At 44.0% G+C, this 18,780-nt stretch overlaps 1 protein-coding gene across 8 annotated transcripts in view; it reads right to left on the minus strand.

Annotated features, from left to right (window-relative positions):
• LOC110525302 (multiple C2 and transmembrane domain-containing protein 1) overlaps positions 1–18,780 on the minus strand; it is a 246,940-nt gene that overhangs the window by 59,035 nt on the left and 169,125 nt on the right. For all 8 annotated transcript variants that reach the window (XM_090237030.1, XM_036979436.2, XM_036979435.2 and 5 more), the window contains 6 exons: positions 17,782–17,875; positions 9,569–9,671; positions 8,185–8,287; positions 7,576–7,677; positions 6,858–6,932; positions 4,789–4,908 (listed from right to left, as the gene is read on the minus strand). In XM_090237030.1, coding sequence (XP_090093156.1) covers positions 4,789–4,908; positions 6,858–6,932; positions 7,576–7,677; positions 8,185–8,287; positions 9,569–9,671; positions 17,782–17,875 — 597 coding nt within the window. The remainder of the gene's footprint in view (positions 1–4,788; positions 4,909–6,857; positions 6,933–7,575; positions 7,678–8,184; positions 8,288–9,568; positions 9,672–17,781; positions 17,876–18,780) is intronic.

Raw genomic sequence — 18,780 nt, forward strand, 5'->3', positions numbered from 1 at the left:
CACCCCCACAACATGATGCTGCCACCCCCGTGCTTCACGGTTGGGATGGTGTTCTTCGGCTTGCAAGCCTCCCCCTTTTTTCTCCAAACATAACAATGGTCATTATGGCCAAACAGTTATATTTTTGTTTCATCAGACCAGAGGACATTTCTTCAAAAAGTACGATCTTTCTCCCCAGGTACAGTTGCAAAACGTAGTCTGGCTTTTTTATGGCGGTTTTGTAGCAGTAGCTTCTTCCTTGCTGAGCGGCCTTTAAGGTTATGTCGATATAGGACTCGTTTTACTGTGGATATAGATACTTTTGTACCTGTTTCCTCCAGCATCTTCACAAGGTCCTTTGCTGTTGTTCTAGGCTGGATTTGCACTTTTCACACCAAAGTACGTTCATCCCTAGGAGACAGAACACGCCTCCTTCCTGAGCGGTATGACGGCTGCGTGGTCCCGTGGTGTTTATACTTGCGTACTATTGTTTGTACAGATGAACGCGGTACCTTCAGGCGTTGGGAAATTGCTCCCAAGGATGAACCAGACCTGTGGAGGTCTACAATTTATTTCTGAGGTCTTGGCTGATTTATTTTGATTTTCCCATGATGTCAAGCAAAGAGGCACTGAATTTGAAGGTAGGCCTTGAAATACATCCACAGGTACAACTCCAATTGACTCAAATTATGTCAATTAGCCTATCAGAAGCTTCGAGAGACATGACAATTTTCTGGAATTTTCCAAGCTGTTTAAAAGCACAGTCAACTTAGTGTATGTAAACTTAAGATCCACTGGAATTGTGATGCAGTGAATTATAAGTGAAATAATATTTCTGTAAACAATTGTTGGAAAAATGACTTGTGTCATGCACAAAGTAGATGTCCTAACCAACTTGCCAAAACTATAGTTTGTTAACAAGTAATTTGTGGAGTGGTTGAAAAACAAGTTTTAATGACTCCAACCTAAGTGTATGTAAACCTCCGACTTCAACTGTATATATAACATCCGCCTTGACCAATAAAACCTGACCCTTGACAATCTCTGTTGTAGATTCCACAGTCAGCCCAAAGCCTGAAGAAAACAAAATTGCCATCCCAGCACTGAAATTAGTACCATGACTGAGTATATGCTGCCCCTCTCACAACATACCCTCGTCAACCTCATTAGCCTCATCACTGTGTCTCCTGTAGAAAAACTACATTAAGCCTTTTCTGTTGTATTACTTCTAATACCCAAGCCCTCTTATTGATGTCCCTTCCCCTCTTATTGATGTCCCTTCCCCTCTTATTCATGTCCCTTCTCCTCTTATTCCTGTCCCTTCTCCTCTTATTCCTGTCCCTTCCCCTCTTATTCCTGTCCCTTCCCCTCTTATTCATGTCCCTTCCCCTCTTATTCCTGTCCCTCCCCCTCTTATTCCTGTCCCTTCCCCTCTTATTCCTGTCCCTTCCCCTCTTATTCATGTCCCTTCCCCTCTTATTCCTGTCCCTCCCACCCTTATTGATGTCCCTTCCCCTCTTATTCCTGTCCCTTCCCCTCTTATTCATGTCCCTTCCCCTCTTATTCCTGTCCCTTCCCCTCTTATTCCTGTCCCTTCCCCCATTAATATTGAGAGAACCTACCCTTAGTACCTCCGTATAGAAAAGAGAACGGAAAAACAGAATAAACCACAGAGAAACCAGACAAAGAGAAAAAAGCACCCTATGAGGAATGATAATCATCACTGTTTTAATATTTTCTTATCCTTACCACGTTTCCCACCACCTTTTGCTGCCATGACAGCAGTAACACATTTCCTGAAGCGGAAACACTTCTTCACACTCAACTGGTCTAACCCCACCATCTTCTGTAACACCACAGCTGACCTCACAAACTTAACAACATGAAAAACATATTTAACAGATTTCCCAGAAGTCCAGTCCAGGAACCCATTTTCCTCACCTAGATTGTAAATTGAGTCCTCGTCGGCTGCTATCACATCAACAGGGATATCAGACATGTCCAGATCCCTCTCCTGATCCTCCTCAACTGAGGCCCTGGACCCCTGACTCCCTTCTGTCACATTCCTCTCAACACTCCCCACTTACACCCCATTACTCATACTGGGCATCTCCTCCCCTGCCTGGGAGACTAGCCCAACCTGAACCCCCTCCTGTACCTCATTACTCGTACCGGGCATCTCCTCCCCTGCCTGGGAGACTAGCCCAACCTGAACCCCCTCCTGTACCCCATTACTCATACTGGGCATCTCCTCCCCTGCCTGGGAGACTAGCCCAACCTGAACCCCCTCCTGTACCCCATTACTCGTACCGGGCATCTCCTCCCCTGCCTGGGAGACTAGCCCAACCTGAACCCCCTCCTATACCCCATTACTCGTACCGGGCATCTCCTCCCCTGCCTGGGAGACTAGTCCAACCTGAACCCCCTCCTGTACCCCATTACTCGTACTGGGCATCTCCTCACCGGTCTCGGGAAATGGCTCCCCAGATCCATCCTTACATCCTACAACACTATTTTTCTGCTGCACATCAGATGCTATGTTCCCCTCTGGTACAAGCTGCAACTCCGTACCCTCAACACAAACAACTTGTTCCTCAGCAACAGGTACTTGTGGCTGCTCTACCACTGTCGGCCCACCTCTCCCTATATCAGTGGGCCCATGCTTACGAGGACCACCTGCGTCCCGCTCTCCACCTTCTCCCTTTTTGGGCAAGCATGTCGCTTATGGCCAACATCCCCACACTCAAAACACTGTTACCTACCCATACTAGCATATACTTGACTTCAAACGACAACTATAAAGTCTGCTCCGGTGAGTCCAAAAACAAAAAAACAAAAAACAGAAACATATTTGCACAAATGTCTTTATTATTTTGGAACTTTTGTGAGTGTAATGTTCACTTTATTGTTTATTTCACTTTTGTTAATTATCTATTTCTATTTCCCTATTTCACTAAACATATGTTTCCCATGCCAAAAAAGCCCTTCAATTGAAAATGAATTGGATAGAGAGAGAGAGAGAGAGAGAGAGAGAGAGAGAGAGATACAGAGATACAGAGATACAGAGATACAGAGAGAGGAACAGGGGAACAGGGAGACAGAGAGAGAGGGAGAGAGAGAAAGAGAGGGAGAGAGAGAGAGGAACAGAGAGTGAGATATAAAGAGAGACAGAGAGAGGAACAGAGGTAGATAAAGAGAGACAGAGAGAGGAACAGAGAGAGAGATAAAGAGAGAGAGAGAGAGGAACAGAGAGATAGCTCAAGAGACAGAGAGAGGAACAGAGAGAGAGATAAAGAGAGACAGAGAGAGGAACAGAGAGAGATAAAGAGAGACAGAGAGAGGAACAGAGAGAGAGATAAAGAGAGAGAGAGAGAGGAACAGAGAGAGATAGCTCAAGAGACAGAGAGAGAGAGAGGAACAGAGATAGAGAGCGATACAGAGAGACAGAGAGAGGAACAGAGAGAGAGAGAGACAGAGAGAGGAACAGAGAGAGAGATACAGGGAGACAGAGAGGAACAGAGAGAGAGCTACAGAGAGACAGAGAGAGGAACAGAGAGAGATAGCTCAAGAGACAGAGAGAGACATATTGTCTCTTAGGCCTTAGATTGGTGGGTTATTCGTCGAGGGGCCTTCCTTACCCTGGTTCAGGTAGGTATACTAAGTGGTATACTTCTACTATTTCAGAGTGTGGGTTTTGTGACATATATATGAGTATCTAAGTACCATATATTGATTTTGAGTATATAAGTACCATATATTGATTTTGAGTATATAAGTACCATATATTGATTTTGAGTATCTAAGTACCATATATTGATTTTGAGTATCTAAGTACCATATATTGATTTTGAGTATCTAAGTACCATATATTGATTTTGAGTATCTAAGTACCATATATTGATTTTGAGTATCTAAGTACCATATATTGATTTTGAGTATCTAAGTACCATATATTGATTTTGAGTATCTAAGTACCATATATTGATTTTGAGTATCTAAGTACCATATATTGATTTTGAGTATCTAAGTACCATATATTGATTTTGAGTATCTAAGTACCATATATTGATTTTGAGTATCTAAGTACCATATATTGATTTTGAGTATCTAAGTACCATATATTGATTTTGAGTATCTAAGTACCATATATTGATTTTGAGTATCTAAGTACCATATATTGATTTTGAGTATCTAAGTACCATATATTGATTTTGAGTATATAAGTACCATATATTGATTTTGAGTATCTAAGTACCATATATTGATTTTGAGTATCTAAGTACCATATATTGATTTTGATTTTTATATATATTGATTTTTGTATATAAGTACCATATATTGATTTTGAGTATATAAGTACCATATATTGATTTTGAGTATATAAGTACCATATATTGATTTTGAGTATATACTGTAAGTACCATCTATCAGTTAAGAGTATATACTGTAAGTACCATCTATTGGTTAAGAGTATATACTGTAAGTACCATCTATTGGTTAAGAGTATATACTGTAAGTACCATCTATTGGTTAAGAGTATATACTGTAAGTACCATCTATTGGTTAAGAGTATATACTGTAAGTACCATCTATTGTTTGAAGCAGCTACGTGTGAGCAGTTGCAGGTATGTGTGTGTTTATAACAGACATGGGTCTATGTATATGTTATTTGCATACTGTATTTCTGAAGGGTAAATACCAGAAAGTGGCAGGTGAGTATGTCTGTGTGTACATGTAAATGTATGCATTAGTACCAGGAAGGAACAGATGAGTATGTCTGTGTGTACATGTAAATGTATGCATTAGTACCAGGAAGGAACAGATGCTCCTCTGAGTTGAGTCCCATTCGAAGCAGCTGTTGATGTAGCAGCCGGCGTTGATGAGGAACAGGATGCATCGTCTCACTCTGTTGAAGTTTTGCAGAAGCAACTGGACAGAGCACAGAGGTGACATAAGCAGTCAAAAACATGACAATCAAATGTTATTGGTCACATACACATTTTTAGCAGATGTTATTGCCGGTGTAGCGAATCGCTTGTGCTTCTAGCTCTGACAGTGCAGTAATATCTAACAAATTACACAACATATACCCAATACACACAAATCTAGTAAAGGAATGGAATTAAGAATATAAACATATATATTATTCATTCCGTTAATGACGGTTGATGGGCAAGGAGTCGAGGAATCAACTTCTATTTAGTCAACTCTCATTCTAGAGTTCGTTAAGTAATTGTATGTAATCAACACCCTCTCAACTAATCAGAATTGAGTATTTAGCCAAGCTGTGCTACAAAGCTTCTTAAGGCCATAATACTGGCAATGTGATGGGCAAATGGCAACAAGGATAATATGTCATCTGGTCTCTCATACCCCATCATTTTGCCAGCCTAGTGTTCGTCAAGTATTGGCACAATATTGTTAACGAAATGCTGAGACTATAAGAAACTTAATCACTAAATCAAGTCATGTTCACTGAAGCTGTGTCTCTTTAAGTCTCTTTAGCCGAAGGCAAGTCATAGTAATAGTGTTAACAGCCCGTGATGATTTCACATCCCTAAGGAGTTCAGGCAGGCATCTGGCCACAGATGATGAAAGCACCACAGTCCCATTCCGCTGTGTTCCAATCACGAAATACCAAAACAACATGACAGAAGAAAACACATCCAGGAAGTAGTCCCCGAAGAGGGAAAGTGTTATTCTGATGTGTCTTTAAGAGGATTCTGGGACATTTAGAGGTAGTTGTATTTTTAGACCACTGCCTAATTCATTATTCAAGGTAGAGTAGTGGTGAACTGAGAATGACTGTGAGTCTACGGTGTCCTGGTGGGGACATCCACCCCCTGAAGACAACAGCACTCTGAGTCACCCACATCCCTGCACACGGCCACACTTTGATCACACTACTGTAACTAGCAGCAGAGGGACTACTGTAAACTATCTCTCTCTCTCTCAAATGTACTTCCTACACCAACATTAGTAGTTATATCTAGGCCCAGGAGTTTTCCCGGGATGATATGACCACACCAGGACAAACTACAGCCTGGAGTTGTTCCTGCTTTGTTCCTGGCCATGGTAGTTTAATGAATGCAGATATCAACTGCTGAATAGTGGAATTGTAATGTAATATAATGTCTGTATTTGACTGGCTACTTTGGGTTTGGGGGTCTTGTGTTTGTAAGGACAGACAGCGGCCACAGCAGGGACTAGCCCCACACAAAAGAGCCCTCACGGGGCAATCTCTCTAAAGCCATCAATGACATCATCATTCAGAGATGCTGACATGGGGCATCTCTATGAGTCAGAAGTGAAGTACAGATGAAAACAGAGAGGAGCGAACAGGGAGGGTGGACAGGGAGGTTCACACTCCACACAGGGGAAAGTGCAGAGTGTGCATCTTTTAGCACACAGAGAGAGAGAGATAGAGTGAGAGAGAGAAAGAAGAGGAGAGAGACAAAAGGGTGTGGGAGCGGGTGACTGCTCAGCCCAAACAACGTTTATGTGACATGTCTGATGTGGGCCAGCCCCCGCGATTCAGCCCTTTGTGGGTCCGCCACATTGAGCGGTGTGACAATGAAGTGCAAAGCAGCAGTGGCACAGAGGGCCAACTAAGGATGGCCAATCTACTTATACACCCCCAGAGTTGACAGCTTGACATTTCTATTCTCCGCTCACAGTAAAGCAGCGAGGAGGGTGGAGAAGGAAGAGGGGGGGGGGGGGGGGGGGGGTTTCTCTCACTCTTGCCCACACTGTTGTGGCCTCACAAGATGCCACTCAAGACTGGTTGAGTTTTGTTAAAATATCTCATTTAATGGGGGACTGTAGTAGATGCTGAGCTAAATGGGGCAACAGAGTGGAGGGTGGCGGTGTTAACCTACCTGTTTGGACACTCTGGGCTCATCCTCTATGTATTTCTGCTCTTTGGGTATCAACGTCATGAGACCTGCCTTTACCTGGTGTGGGAGTAATAAACACATTTAAACACACAGCCTGTGGTGGGATATTATCACAATAACACAATATAGCATAGATCTCTAACTGAATGGACTGTCTTGAGTACATGCAGATATGATGTTGAGAGTAGCGCCGCACGTCACAGACTACAGTGAGAGCTCTCTCCCTCACACACAGCACTAAGATGGCCGCCAGCAGGACACACACAGTGACAACGTATGTGCGAACAAAGGCGGCTGAGTGGGAGTTTTCGATCATTTAAGTGAAGACGAGGACGGGCGACAAGAGACGGAAGGGGAGGGAGGACAAACAGAAAGACGATGGTGCTGGAGTGTGGAGGGTGGGGACAAACTAGGAAAACAGGGGAGGAGGACAAACAGAGAGACGATGGTGCTGTAGTGTGGAGGGTGGGGACAAACTAGGAAAACAGGGGAGGAGGACAAACAGAGAGACGATGGTGCTGGAGTGTGGAGGGTGGGGACAAACTAGGAAAACAGGGGAGGAGGACAAACTAGGAAAACAGGGGAGGAGGACAAACTAGGAAAACAGGGGAGGAGGACAAACAGAAAGACGATGGTGCTGGAGTGTGGAGGGTGGGGACAAACTAGGAAAACAGGGGAGGAGGAAAAGAAAGAGACTTACAGCGTTAAAAATCACGTCTATTTCCAGAAAGATGACCCCTTTTGTTGGCCCTGTCAGCTCCTTGCTTTTCAAAGCGTAGGCTTTCCGTTCACCATTTTGAATCTGTGGGAGAGGGACATGACAGCCGTCTGTCTGGCAATGCCCGGCTGAATACACTCTCTGGGCCACCTTTGAACCCCAGCTGCTGCATCTGACAGAGAGCCCAAAACAACTGTGGCAACTCTGACAAGTACCTGTTCATTACCACCACAGCATTGTCAGGGAGATATGAACTATCCTGGGGAATTAGCCCCCCAGGACCGTACATTACCAATGGTGTTTTATTCATTTACTCTCGCTGTCTCTCTCTCTCTCTCTCTCGCTCTTTTCTTTACATCGCGTTCTCTCCTTCTCTCTCGCTCTTACATATCTCTCTTTCTCTCGCCCTCTCTCGCTCTCTCTCTCTCTTACGGCTCTCTCTCTCAATCTCTCTATTGCTTTGTGCAATGATAACAGTCTCATCCACAGTTGCATCTTGTGTGTTTTTATATCCTCCCCAGTGTTTTTTTTTACAGTATTACCCCTAGGGGAGGTGATAGACAGCAGAGACATTTCATCAGGAGGACTCACGTTTAGTAAAGGGATGGCCACTTTACCCAGGAAGTCTGCGCTTCTGTCTCGGTCCTCGTCGTACACTGTCACCTCCAACACCGAGTGGATGTCCTTCACATTACTACTCGCCACAGAACAACCGTTACACCATTACAGTCACACATATCACACCCGCATCATAGCATGATGAAACTCCAAGCCTCTATGAGCTTTGTACTCAACTAATAAAGAGTGTGAGAGTTGTATGAGGAAAGGAATTGTGGCTAGGAAATGTCATCTTTGAAAAGTAGGATAGGGAGGAGAAGACTGATGGAAAGAATAGAGGTTTCTCTTAAAGAAAGAGAGACACGGCGCCACTCAAAGGACGACCAAATTACCCAGCTTTCCCTGGGAATTCACTTGTGTATTTCCCTGTAAGGAAGGCTGAAATAATATATATATATATATATATAAATGTATGTACATAGTCATGTACAGAATCCAATTATGGCATGTCAATCAAAATAAAAATGTATAGGAGGAATGATTTATAAGGGGATAAAACCTAGACCTCTGAATTTAAATCTCAACGATGTACTAGCATTAGCTATATTTTCTCTGAGATATATAGATTCATGAATATATGATATGTTCTCACTGTCATATAAATAGATTTGGACTATTTACAGTAGGCTAAGTGCAAACGCTGTGCCATGCTTTGCCAGTTGAATGAAACGCGTAGTAATGACAGTGTTTGATCATAATATTCAATCAAGATGTTTAAGAATACGTGCTTTATCCAAACAATGATCATGTAGATTTTGCAGAAATAGAGAGAACTAGAAAGAACATAATTGACAAACAGAGAGATCATCATGTGCAGCCCAAAATAGTATTCACATAGTAATCCTTACATTTTACAATGTCCTTTGGCAAATGTGACAAATAGTGGCATAACTGGAAACGGCTAATAACTGGAAATTAAGTATGAATTATAACTAATGTTTTTAAAACATCTTAAATGATTAGTAATAGCTATGATTGTTTTTTATAACCATGCCTCGTTATGATAATGTGCTATAGTTAGTAACCGAAAGGTTGCTGCATCGAATCCCCGAGTTGACAAGAAAAAAAATCTGTCATTCTGCCCCTGAACAAGTCAGTTAACCCACTGTTCCCTGGTAGGCCATCATTGTAAATAAGAATTTGTTATTAACTGACTTGCCTAGATAAAAAAATACAAATAAAATATTAGCAATAGTTGCAACACAATTCAATAAATGTGCATGTGTGCACATATATGAAGTACTTGCATATGTCAGAGAGTGAGAAAGACAGACAGAAAGAGAGATCCCAGAGAGAGCCCACCCAGCATGAGATCAGGATGGGTATGTGGCAACACATGGTACAGAAGTGCACTCACAAGGTGAAGACCTTGTTCCACTCGGGGTTGAGGTTCTTGTAGACCGTGTGTGTCTGTAGCCGATCGTTACTCAGTTCCACCACACAGAAGGGGTCACTCTTCCCTGTGAAGGGTAGACAGACAGACACAGAGAGAGAGATTATTTTGGAACGTCTGTGAGTGTAAAGTTTATTGTTCATTTCACTTTTGTATATTATCTACTTCACTTGCTTTGGCAATGTTAACATATGTTGCCATTGCCAAATAAAGCCCCTTGAACTGAAATTGAATTGAAATGGAGAGACATGGTGATAAAAAGAGTAGCACTAATATCTGTCTTGTTTACTCCGGTCTAATCCAGTGTCTGTGGCCTACAGATGAGGTGCTGGTGCTTAGCAGTAGCAGTAGGGGAAATATTCTACCTGATAAAGAGGAGCAGAGGAAGAGCCAGGAGCTGAACAGAGAATTACCATCCAGTCCTCACCCTCCTCTCCCTTCTCATGACAGCTCGAGCCACCATTTATCACCGGCAGTAATGATGTGATGAATTCATTTCACCCCACGCTACACCAAACCACTGGCCCTGCTACAGGAATCCTAGTGCTCGGACTCCACCAGATAAGCACTAAGGAAACTCTTCCCGGGGCACCGGCGAGGATGGAATAGATAGGGGGGAGAGAGGACATCTTGTCTGACAGCAATGGGGCTGAGAAGAGGGAGGGGGGAGAGAAAAGACATCTTGTCTGACAGGGATGGGGCTGAGAAGAGGGAGGGGGAGAAAGAAGACATCTTGTCTGACAGGGATGGGGCTGAGAAGAGGGAGGGGGAGAGAGAAGACATCTTGTCTGACAGGGATGGGGCTGAGAAGAGGGATGGGGGAGAGAGAAGACATCTTGTCTGACAGGGAGGGGGCTGAGAAGAGGGAGGGGGGAGAGAGAAGACATCTTGTCTGACAGGGATGGGGCTGAGAAGAGGGAGGGGGGAGAGAGGATACATCTTGTCTGACAGGGAGGGGGCTGAGAAGAGGGATGGGGGAGAGAGAAGACATCTTGTCTGACAGGGAGGGGGCTGAGAAGAGGGAGGGGGGAGAGAGAAGACATCTTGTCTGACAGGGATGGGGCTGAGAAGAGGGAGGGGGGAGAGAGGAGACATCTTGTCTGACAGGGAGGGGGCTGAGAAGAGGAAGGGGGGAGAGAGAAGACATCTTGTCTGACAGGGATGGGGCTGAGAAGAGGGAGGGGGGAGAGAGGACATCTTGTCTGACAGGGAGGGGGCTGAGAAGAGGGAGGGGGGAGAGAGGAGACATCTTGTCTGACAGGGATGGGGCTGAGAAGAGGGAGGGGGAGAGAGAAGACATCTTGTCTGACAGGGATGGGGCTGAGAAGAGGGATGGGGGATAGAGAAGACATCTTGTCTGACAGGGATGGGGCTGAGAAGAGGGAGGGGGGAGAGAGGATACATCTTGTCTGACAGGGATGGGGCTGAGAAGCGGGAGGGGGGAGAGAGAGGACATCTTGTCTGACAGGGATGGGGCTGAGAAGAGGGATGGGGGATAGAGAAGACATCTTGTCTGACAGGGATGGGGCTGAGAAGAGGGAGGGCGGAGAGAGGAGTGAGGGAAGGCCATGAAAGGTCAGTAAGACAGACTTAGTGATTGGCTGTGTAGTGGGTGAACTCCGGTGGCCGTTGTAAGTTATTTCAAACAAGTGGAGGCTGAACAGAGGAACATGGAGGTGTTGAGGCTGAACAGAGGAACATGGAGGTGTGGAGGCTGAACAGAGGAACATGGAGGTGTGGAGGCTGAACAGAGGAACATGGAGGTGTGGAGGCTGAACAGAGGAACATGGAGGTGTGGAGGCTGAACAGAGGAACATGGAGGTGTGGAGTTGGAGGCTGAACAGAGGAACATGGAGGTGTGGAGGCAAAACAGAGGAACATGGAGGTGTGGAGTTAGAGGCTGAACAGAGGAACATGGAGGTGTGGAGGCTGAACAGAGGAACATGGAGGTGTGGAGGCTGAACAGCAGAACATGGAGGTATGGAGGCTGAACAGCAGAACATGGAGGTGTGGAGGCTGAACAGAGGAACATGGAGGTGTGGAGGCTGAACAGAGGAACATGGAGGTGTGGAGTTGGAGGCTGAACAGAGGAACATGGAGGTGTGGAGGCTGAACAGAGGAACATGGAGGTGTGGAGTTGGAGGCTGAACAGAGGAACATGGAGGTGTGGAGGCTGAACAGAGGAACATGGAGGTGTGGAGTTGGAGGCTGAACAGAGGAACATGGAGGTGTGGAGGCTGAACAGAGGAACATGGAGGTGTGGAGGCTGAACAGAGGAACATGGAGGTGTGGATGCTGAACAGAGGAACATGGAGGTGTGGAGGCTGAACAGCAGAACATGGAGGTGTGGAGGCTGAACAGCAGAACATGGAGGTGTTGAGGTTGAACAGAGGAACATGGAGGTGTGGAGGCAAAACAGAGGAACATGGAGGTGTTGAGGCTGAACAGAGGAACATGGAGTTGTGGATGCTGAACAGAGGAACATGGAGGTGTGGAGTTGGAGGCTGAACAGAGGAACATGGAGGTGTGGATGCTGAACAGAGGAACATGGAGGTGTGGAGTTGGAGGCTGAACAGAGGAACATGGAGGTGTGGAGGCAAACAGAGGAACATGGAGGTGTGGAGGCTGAACATAGACATAATCATTATGGTTGGAACCTTCTCCAGAGACTAGCATACTGTATTAATCACAACAAATGCCCTATATACAGTACTAGTCAAAGGTTTGGACACACCTACTCATTGCAGAATAATAGTGAAGACATCAAAACTATTTAAAAAAAACACATATGGAATCATGTCATAGCCAAAAAAGTGTTATATATTTGATATTCTTCAAAGTATTCACCCTTTGCCTAAATGACAGCTTTGCACACGCTTGGTATTCTCTCAACCAGCTTCATGAGGTAGTCATCTGGAATGCATTTCAATTAACGGGTGTGCCTTGTTAAAAGTGTATTTGTGGAATGTCTTTCCTTCTTTAATTGTGTTTGAGCCAATCAGTTGTGTTGTGACAAGGTAGGGGTGGTATACAGAAGATAGCCTTATTTGGTAAAAGACCAAATCCATACTTTGGAAAGAACAGCTTAAATAAACAAAGAGAAATGACAGTCCATCAATACTTAAGACATGAAGGTCAGTCAGCGCGGGAAAGTTCAAGAACTTTGAAAGTTTCTTCAAGTACGGCCGCAAAAACAATCAAGCGCTACGATGAAACTGGCTCTCATGAGGACCGCCACAGGGAAGGAAGACCCAGAGTTACTACTGCTTCAGAGAATAAGTTCATTAGAATTAACTGCACCTTAAATGGAGATTTGCTTCTGCCAAGAAACACGAGCAATGGACATTAGACTGGTGGAAATCTGTCCTTTGGTCTGATGAGTCCAAATTTGAGATTTTTGGTTCCAACCACCGTCTCTTTGTGAGACGCAGAATAGGTGAATAGATGATCTCCGCATGTGCAGTTCCCACCGTGAAGCATGGAGGAGGAGGTGTGATGGTGTGGGAGTACTTTTCTGGTGACACTCTCAGTGATTTATTTAGAATTCAAAGCACACTTAACTAGCATGGCTACCACAGCATTCTGCAACGATACGCCATCCTATCTCGTTCGCACTTAGTGGGTCTATCATTTGTTTTTCAACAGGACAATGACCCAACACACCTCCAGGCTGTGTAAGGACTATTTGACCAAGAAGGAGAGTGATGGAGTGCTGCATCAGATGACCTGGCCTCCACAATCACCCGACATCAACCCAATTGAGATGGTTTGGGATGAGTTGGACTGCAGAGCGAAGGAAAAGCAGCCAACATGTGCTCAGCATACAGTATGTGGGAACTCCTTTAAGACTGTTGGAAAAGCATCCGGTTGAGAGAATGCCAAGAGTGTGTAAAGCTGTCGTAAACGCAGAAGAATCTCAAAGAATCTCAAATTACTCAAGTATATTTTCATTTGTTTACACTTTTTTGGTTAGTGTGTGTTTTGGGTGTGTTTCATAGTTTTGATGTCTTCACTATTATTGTACAATGTAGAAAATAGTAAAAAAATAAAAGAGAAACCCTTGAATGAGTAGGTGTGTCCAAACTTTTGACTGGTACTGTACGGTATATATTTATATATTCCTATATTTGTATATATATACAGTACCAGTCAAAAGTTCCTTTATTTTCTTTACTCTCCTACATGATATGTTCTGTGTTTGTGTGTGGAAATACATGTTACTGTTTCTTTGTAAATTGAAAGGACTGCCCCTCCCTCCCCACACATGCACACATTTCATTTACCATTCATAACAACAAACACTTAACTACAGCTTTGATCTTAACTGTTGGGAACACTTTTTCTGTTTGTTCAATCATATCACTCTTAAAATGCTAGGTCAGGAAGAGAGAGAAATATCCCATTCAAAGTCCCCAAGAGCGTGATTTAAAATAAAATTACTTCAGAGTACATTGCTTTTATTAATGAAGTTCAGAACAGAAAAAAATGGGGTTCAATGTGAGGTTGAATTTAGGTTCATTCATAAACTCCCTGTTGAGGCGGAGCATAGAGTACGACTCTATTGACTGTGATAAGGACAGCACAGAGGGAGAGTGAAACAGAAGTCACTGTGATAAGGACAGCACAGAGGGAGAGTGAAACAGAAGTCACTGTGATAAGTACAGCACAGAGGGAGAGTGAAACAGAAGTCACTGTGATAAGGACAGCACAGAGGGAGAGTGAAACAGAAGTCACTGTGATAAGGACAGCACAGAGGGAGAGTGAAACAGAAGTCACTGTGATAAGGACAGCACAGAGGGAGCGTGAAACAGAAGTCACTGTGATAAGTACAGCACAGAGGGAGAGTGAAACAGAAGTCACTGTGATAAGGACAGCACAGAGGGAGAGTGAAACAGAAGTCACTGTGATAAGGACAGCACAGAGGGAGCGTGAAACAGAAGTCACTGTGATCAATGCCTCTCACATCTAATTGTGACACATGTCAATCTGCAGGTATACACTTGTTGATATTGATACTCAATCCTACATCAGTATACACAGAATAATACAGTATCAGTCATCAGACTGTTTACCTTTACAACATGACTGTCCTTAGAGATCCTCATTATTCTCTATGTTTGTTTAGGTCAGGGTGTGACTCGGGTGGGAAAGTCTATGTTTTCTATTTCTTTGTTGTTTTTGCCTAGTGTGGTTCCCAACCAGAGGCAGCTGTCTATTGTTGTCTCTGATTGGGGATCATATATAAGTTGTCATTTTCCTTTTGGGTTTTGTGGGATCTTGTTTTCTGTTTAGTATCTGAGCCTGACAGAACTGTGCACTTTCGTTTTCACTTTTGTTATTTTGTTTGAGTGTTTTTTGGAAATAAAAATCATGAACACTTTCCATGCTGCTCTTTGGTCCACTCTTCCTTCTACCCATGAGAGCCGTTACAATGACTTTATAATGTGATAATTTAAGAGAATAATTCAAACATTTAATAACGGAATAGATGGTGAAACCTGATACTACTATAAAGGTGCATATTTTGTAAGGCAAGATAAAAAAAATCATAGTAAAAATGTATGACAAGAAAGAAGAAACGTGTATTTAATACTGAGAAAACATTTGGGCTTTGAGTACAATGATGATAAATAACTAATATTTAGTTTTTTTGAGGATTCATTTTCTAAACGTTGAACAATATACTGTCTTCCTTAATAACTGCAACCACATACAATTGTTCACAATATTTCCGTAGTCACTAGAATATTCAACACAATACTCTCGAATTGGCTAGAATTGACTGAAATTCAATCACTAAAATGTATTCAAATGGTTTGAAGAGAAAGGTGTGCTCCTTTAATAATATGCAGGCAATGTGGCGATGGTGGTGGTGAGTGGATGTCACTGGTGATGAACTTTCACCTTATTGGAGAGCACCAGAGGAGGTTGTCCCAGCCAATTACCCACTAGGGTTTGAGGGCTACTTTGACTGTCCAGATACACCATAGCTCCTCCCTGGCTTCATTTTCCATATTCTGGGTGGGTTCACGGCGAGACCTTTAACCTCATTTCAGGCAGCAATAAGATGAGCGTGTTAAACTGAGTTAAACCAACACGGTAGAACTGAGAAGATGCCGTTGTCTCCCAGTTCCTTTTGGAGCTGTTAAAAAGGAAAGCATACGGCAGTGTCTGGGAGTCTAAATGCTTCACTTACTGTCGTTACTATGGAAAAAATATATGCACGTCTAACTGTAAGTCACTTTGGATCAAAGAGGCTAAATGACATATAACTACATCATCACTACTCTCCTCAGTATTCCACTGTCAGTCAAGTGCATGATTGCACCCTCGCAAGGTGTTCATACATGTTATTCACTATCTGTTACACAGTAATGTTGATGCCTCAGCAGCTCAACTCAATGCACTTTTTACTGTATCACAAAATACCAGTACAAAGATCGATCCTGAGGGAATCTGCAAACTACTTCTACTATTGAGACAGTACATGAATGTGTTTGGCCCCTCCATTGAGAAGGTGCTGTGTGTTGCTGAAAGGCTGGAACATTAAGGGAGGTACTCACACGGGTAAGAGCACCTCATCAAATGGGATTGTTGGTTTTAGAGACTATATTCAGTTATTTGCCTGGGCTAGAGTAGAGGTACTCCATGTAAACGCCACAATTAGAGGTATGGGACAGACTGCCACACAGGGAGAGAGGGGGATGGAAAGACGGGAGGGGCGAGGAGAGAGGGGGATATGAATGGGAGTGGAATGGAAAAACGCTTTCTCACAGTACCCCCCCTCTATCTCCATTAAAGCCTGTGTGTGTTCCTCTGTGGCCTGCTACCTTGCTCCTGACACCTCTCTCATGCTGGCCAGCTGTGGAGGGGTCTGCATGCAGTGTGGGTGAGGACCCTTAAAGGAGCTCTTAAAGGGGCTTTGTCTCTGAGAGTGTGTGTGTGGGGCCACCAGGCAGACCCAAAGTGTGAAATCAAAGCTCATGAGCCCTTCCATTCCATTGGGAACACCACACACACGCACACGCACACGCACACACACACACACACACACACACACACACACACACACACACACACACAGCCTGGCAAGGCTAATGGGTCAGTGTGGTGGACCGGGCCATCTGAGTGGGTTGGAAATAAAGGATGGACCAAACCATCGGACAGATGGGGTAATTGATGGGCTGAACAGTCTGTGAAGGTGGGATTAGTGGAGGGAAGGGACCACTTTAAAAGTTAGGGGTGCTATTGCGAAGTTGAGGGTGGAGAGGACAACCTAACAGTGAGAGCGAGAGAGAGAAAGACTCAAAATGGTGATACTTGACAGTGTCTAGCTCTCACATCAACAATGCTACCAGAGGCCCCTGCATGGAAAAAGAGGACCCACAACTTCACTCAAATGACATTTCAGGCTATGCACTTCTGTTGAACTAAGTGGTTCGATGGCTAGCCTCTGCACTTCACTTTCGCAGTCCATATTTTTCCATCACAACACTTGTAACTTTTGTTGCAACCCAGATGGAGGAATGACAAGACAGCGAGGCAAAGATGTTGTTGCTTAAGTTCTGGTCTGAAAGTGACCTGAATACTTTACTGTAGAGTAGCTACAGCAAACCCCAGACTGAGCTATGAGTACTGTATTGAGGTCAGCAGGGATTTCCATTTGTTTCTCTGGTAATAAACAAAGGCAGAGCCATTAGGCCTTGCTCCAACCAGGAAATGAAAGACTACGGCAGCTCTATCTGCTCATGAGTCCTCTCCCCTGAGTGAGGCCAAACTAACTCAGTCCCACTTCTTTTCCATTAGATAACACACACTGTGAAAAAGTCAAGTAGTTCTCTCTACTGTATACCTCATTAAAAGTAAGAAGTAATGGAGAAACAAGGATGCAAGATAAACGTTTCTCCCCTAGATTCATTTCAATCTCCCCAAAATAAACGTGGTTCTAAATGAGATGTTCTGTAATCTAGATACGATCTCTAAGGGTTCTTATTGGCCATTGTCAATGACACCAAATTGATAGATTGATGTTTTATTATACATTAGGCATGGGAAGAATACATTTTGTGGAAACATACAGACCAGCGGGAGTGCCGTAAAGCAACAGACAACAGAAGTTATTCGCTCTTCATATCAGAGAAGAAGATTTTAATTTGAAGAGGTTTTAGTTGACTTACCTGTGACGTCTGCTGCCATCAGCCCCTCTGATCTGATGACCTTAACCTGGACCACTCCCACATCCTTCAGGTTGTGGAACGACCTCAGCACACTCTGCAGGTTAGAGGTCAGAGGTCAGGGGTGATGGGTACATTGAGTACATTAAGCTGTGGGAAACAGTTCAGGACAGTTCAATTTACCACTGACATCCAAACGGTCACATTAAGTGAAGTCGAAAGGGCAAAATGTATTTTCATTGCCCAGCCAGTCGACGATCTTCCCTTCTCTCTCTTTTCTTTAGTTTAACACACAGGCACTATGTTCAGAAGAATGCCATTACCTTTTCTGTTTTGTGTGAACGAGTGAGAGAGAGAGAGAGAGAGAAAGAGAGAGAGAGAGAGAAAGAGAAGGAGAAAGAGAGAAAGAGCTAGAGAAAGACAGGGAGCGAGAGAGTAAAAACACACGCCATTTACTGATAGATGTCATATAGAGAAATTGCAAAGCTCAGACACTTCCCACTTCCACTGAGGCGTGACTGGGATTCAGGCAGTGATGTGATAGTTACTGGGCACCATCACATATTTACTGGTCATACTGGTGTGTACACACACACACACACACACACACACACACACACACACACACACACACACACACACACACACACACACACACACACACACACACACCACTCTCTACAGGGTACAGTGATCATCTCTCGACTGTATGATGATGAAACCAGCCCAGTCTGCTGTGACTTTTTCTATCACTCAATGAAAACACATATCTCCATGTTAGCGGCAGCCTCATTGTCCCTTCACAGAGGTCAGATAGGACACAGGACAAGCCTGGCAGCGTAAATGTATGGACAAGTCTAGCAGATAAAGGAAAGAGCTGAGGAGGTGCAATCACACACACACACACACACACACACACACACACACAGCCCTGCACTGAGAGCCATGCTGGCGTGTCTTAAAAGCAGAGAAAACACACTTCACTTCAATTTATTTCTCTCT

Source organism: Oncorhynchus mykiss, chromosome 6, assembly GCF_057628025.1.
Source record: "Oncorhynchus mykiss isolate SJ-2025 chromosome 6, ASM5762802v1, whole genome shotgun sequence".
Taxonomy (NCBI): Eukaryota; Metazoa; Chordata; class Actinopteri; order Salmoniformes; family Salmonidae; genus Oncorhynchus; species Oncorhynchus mykiss.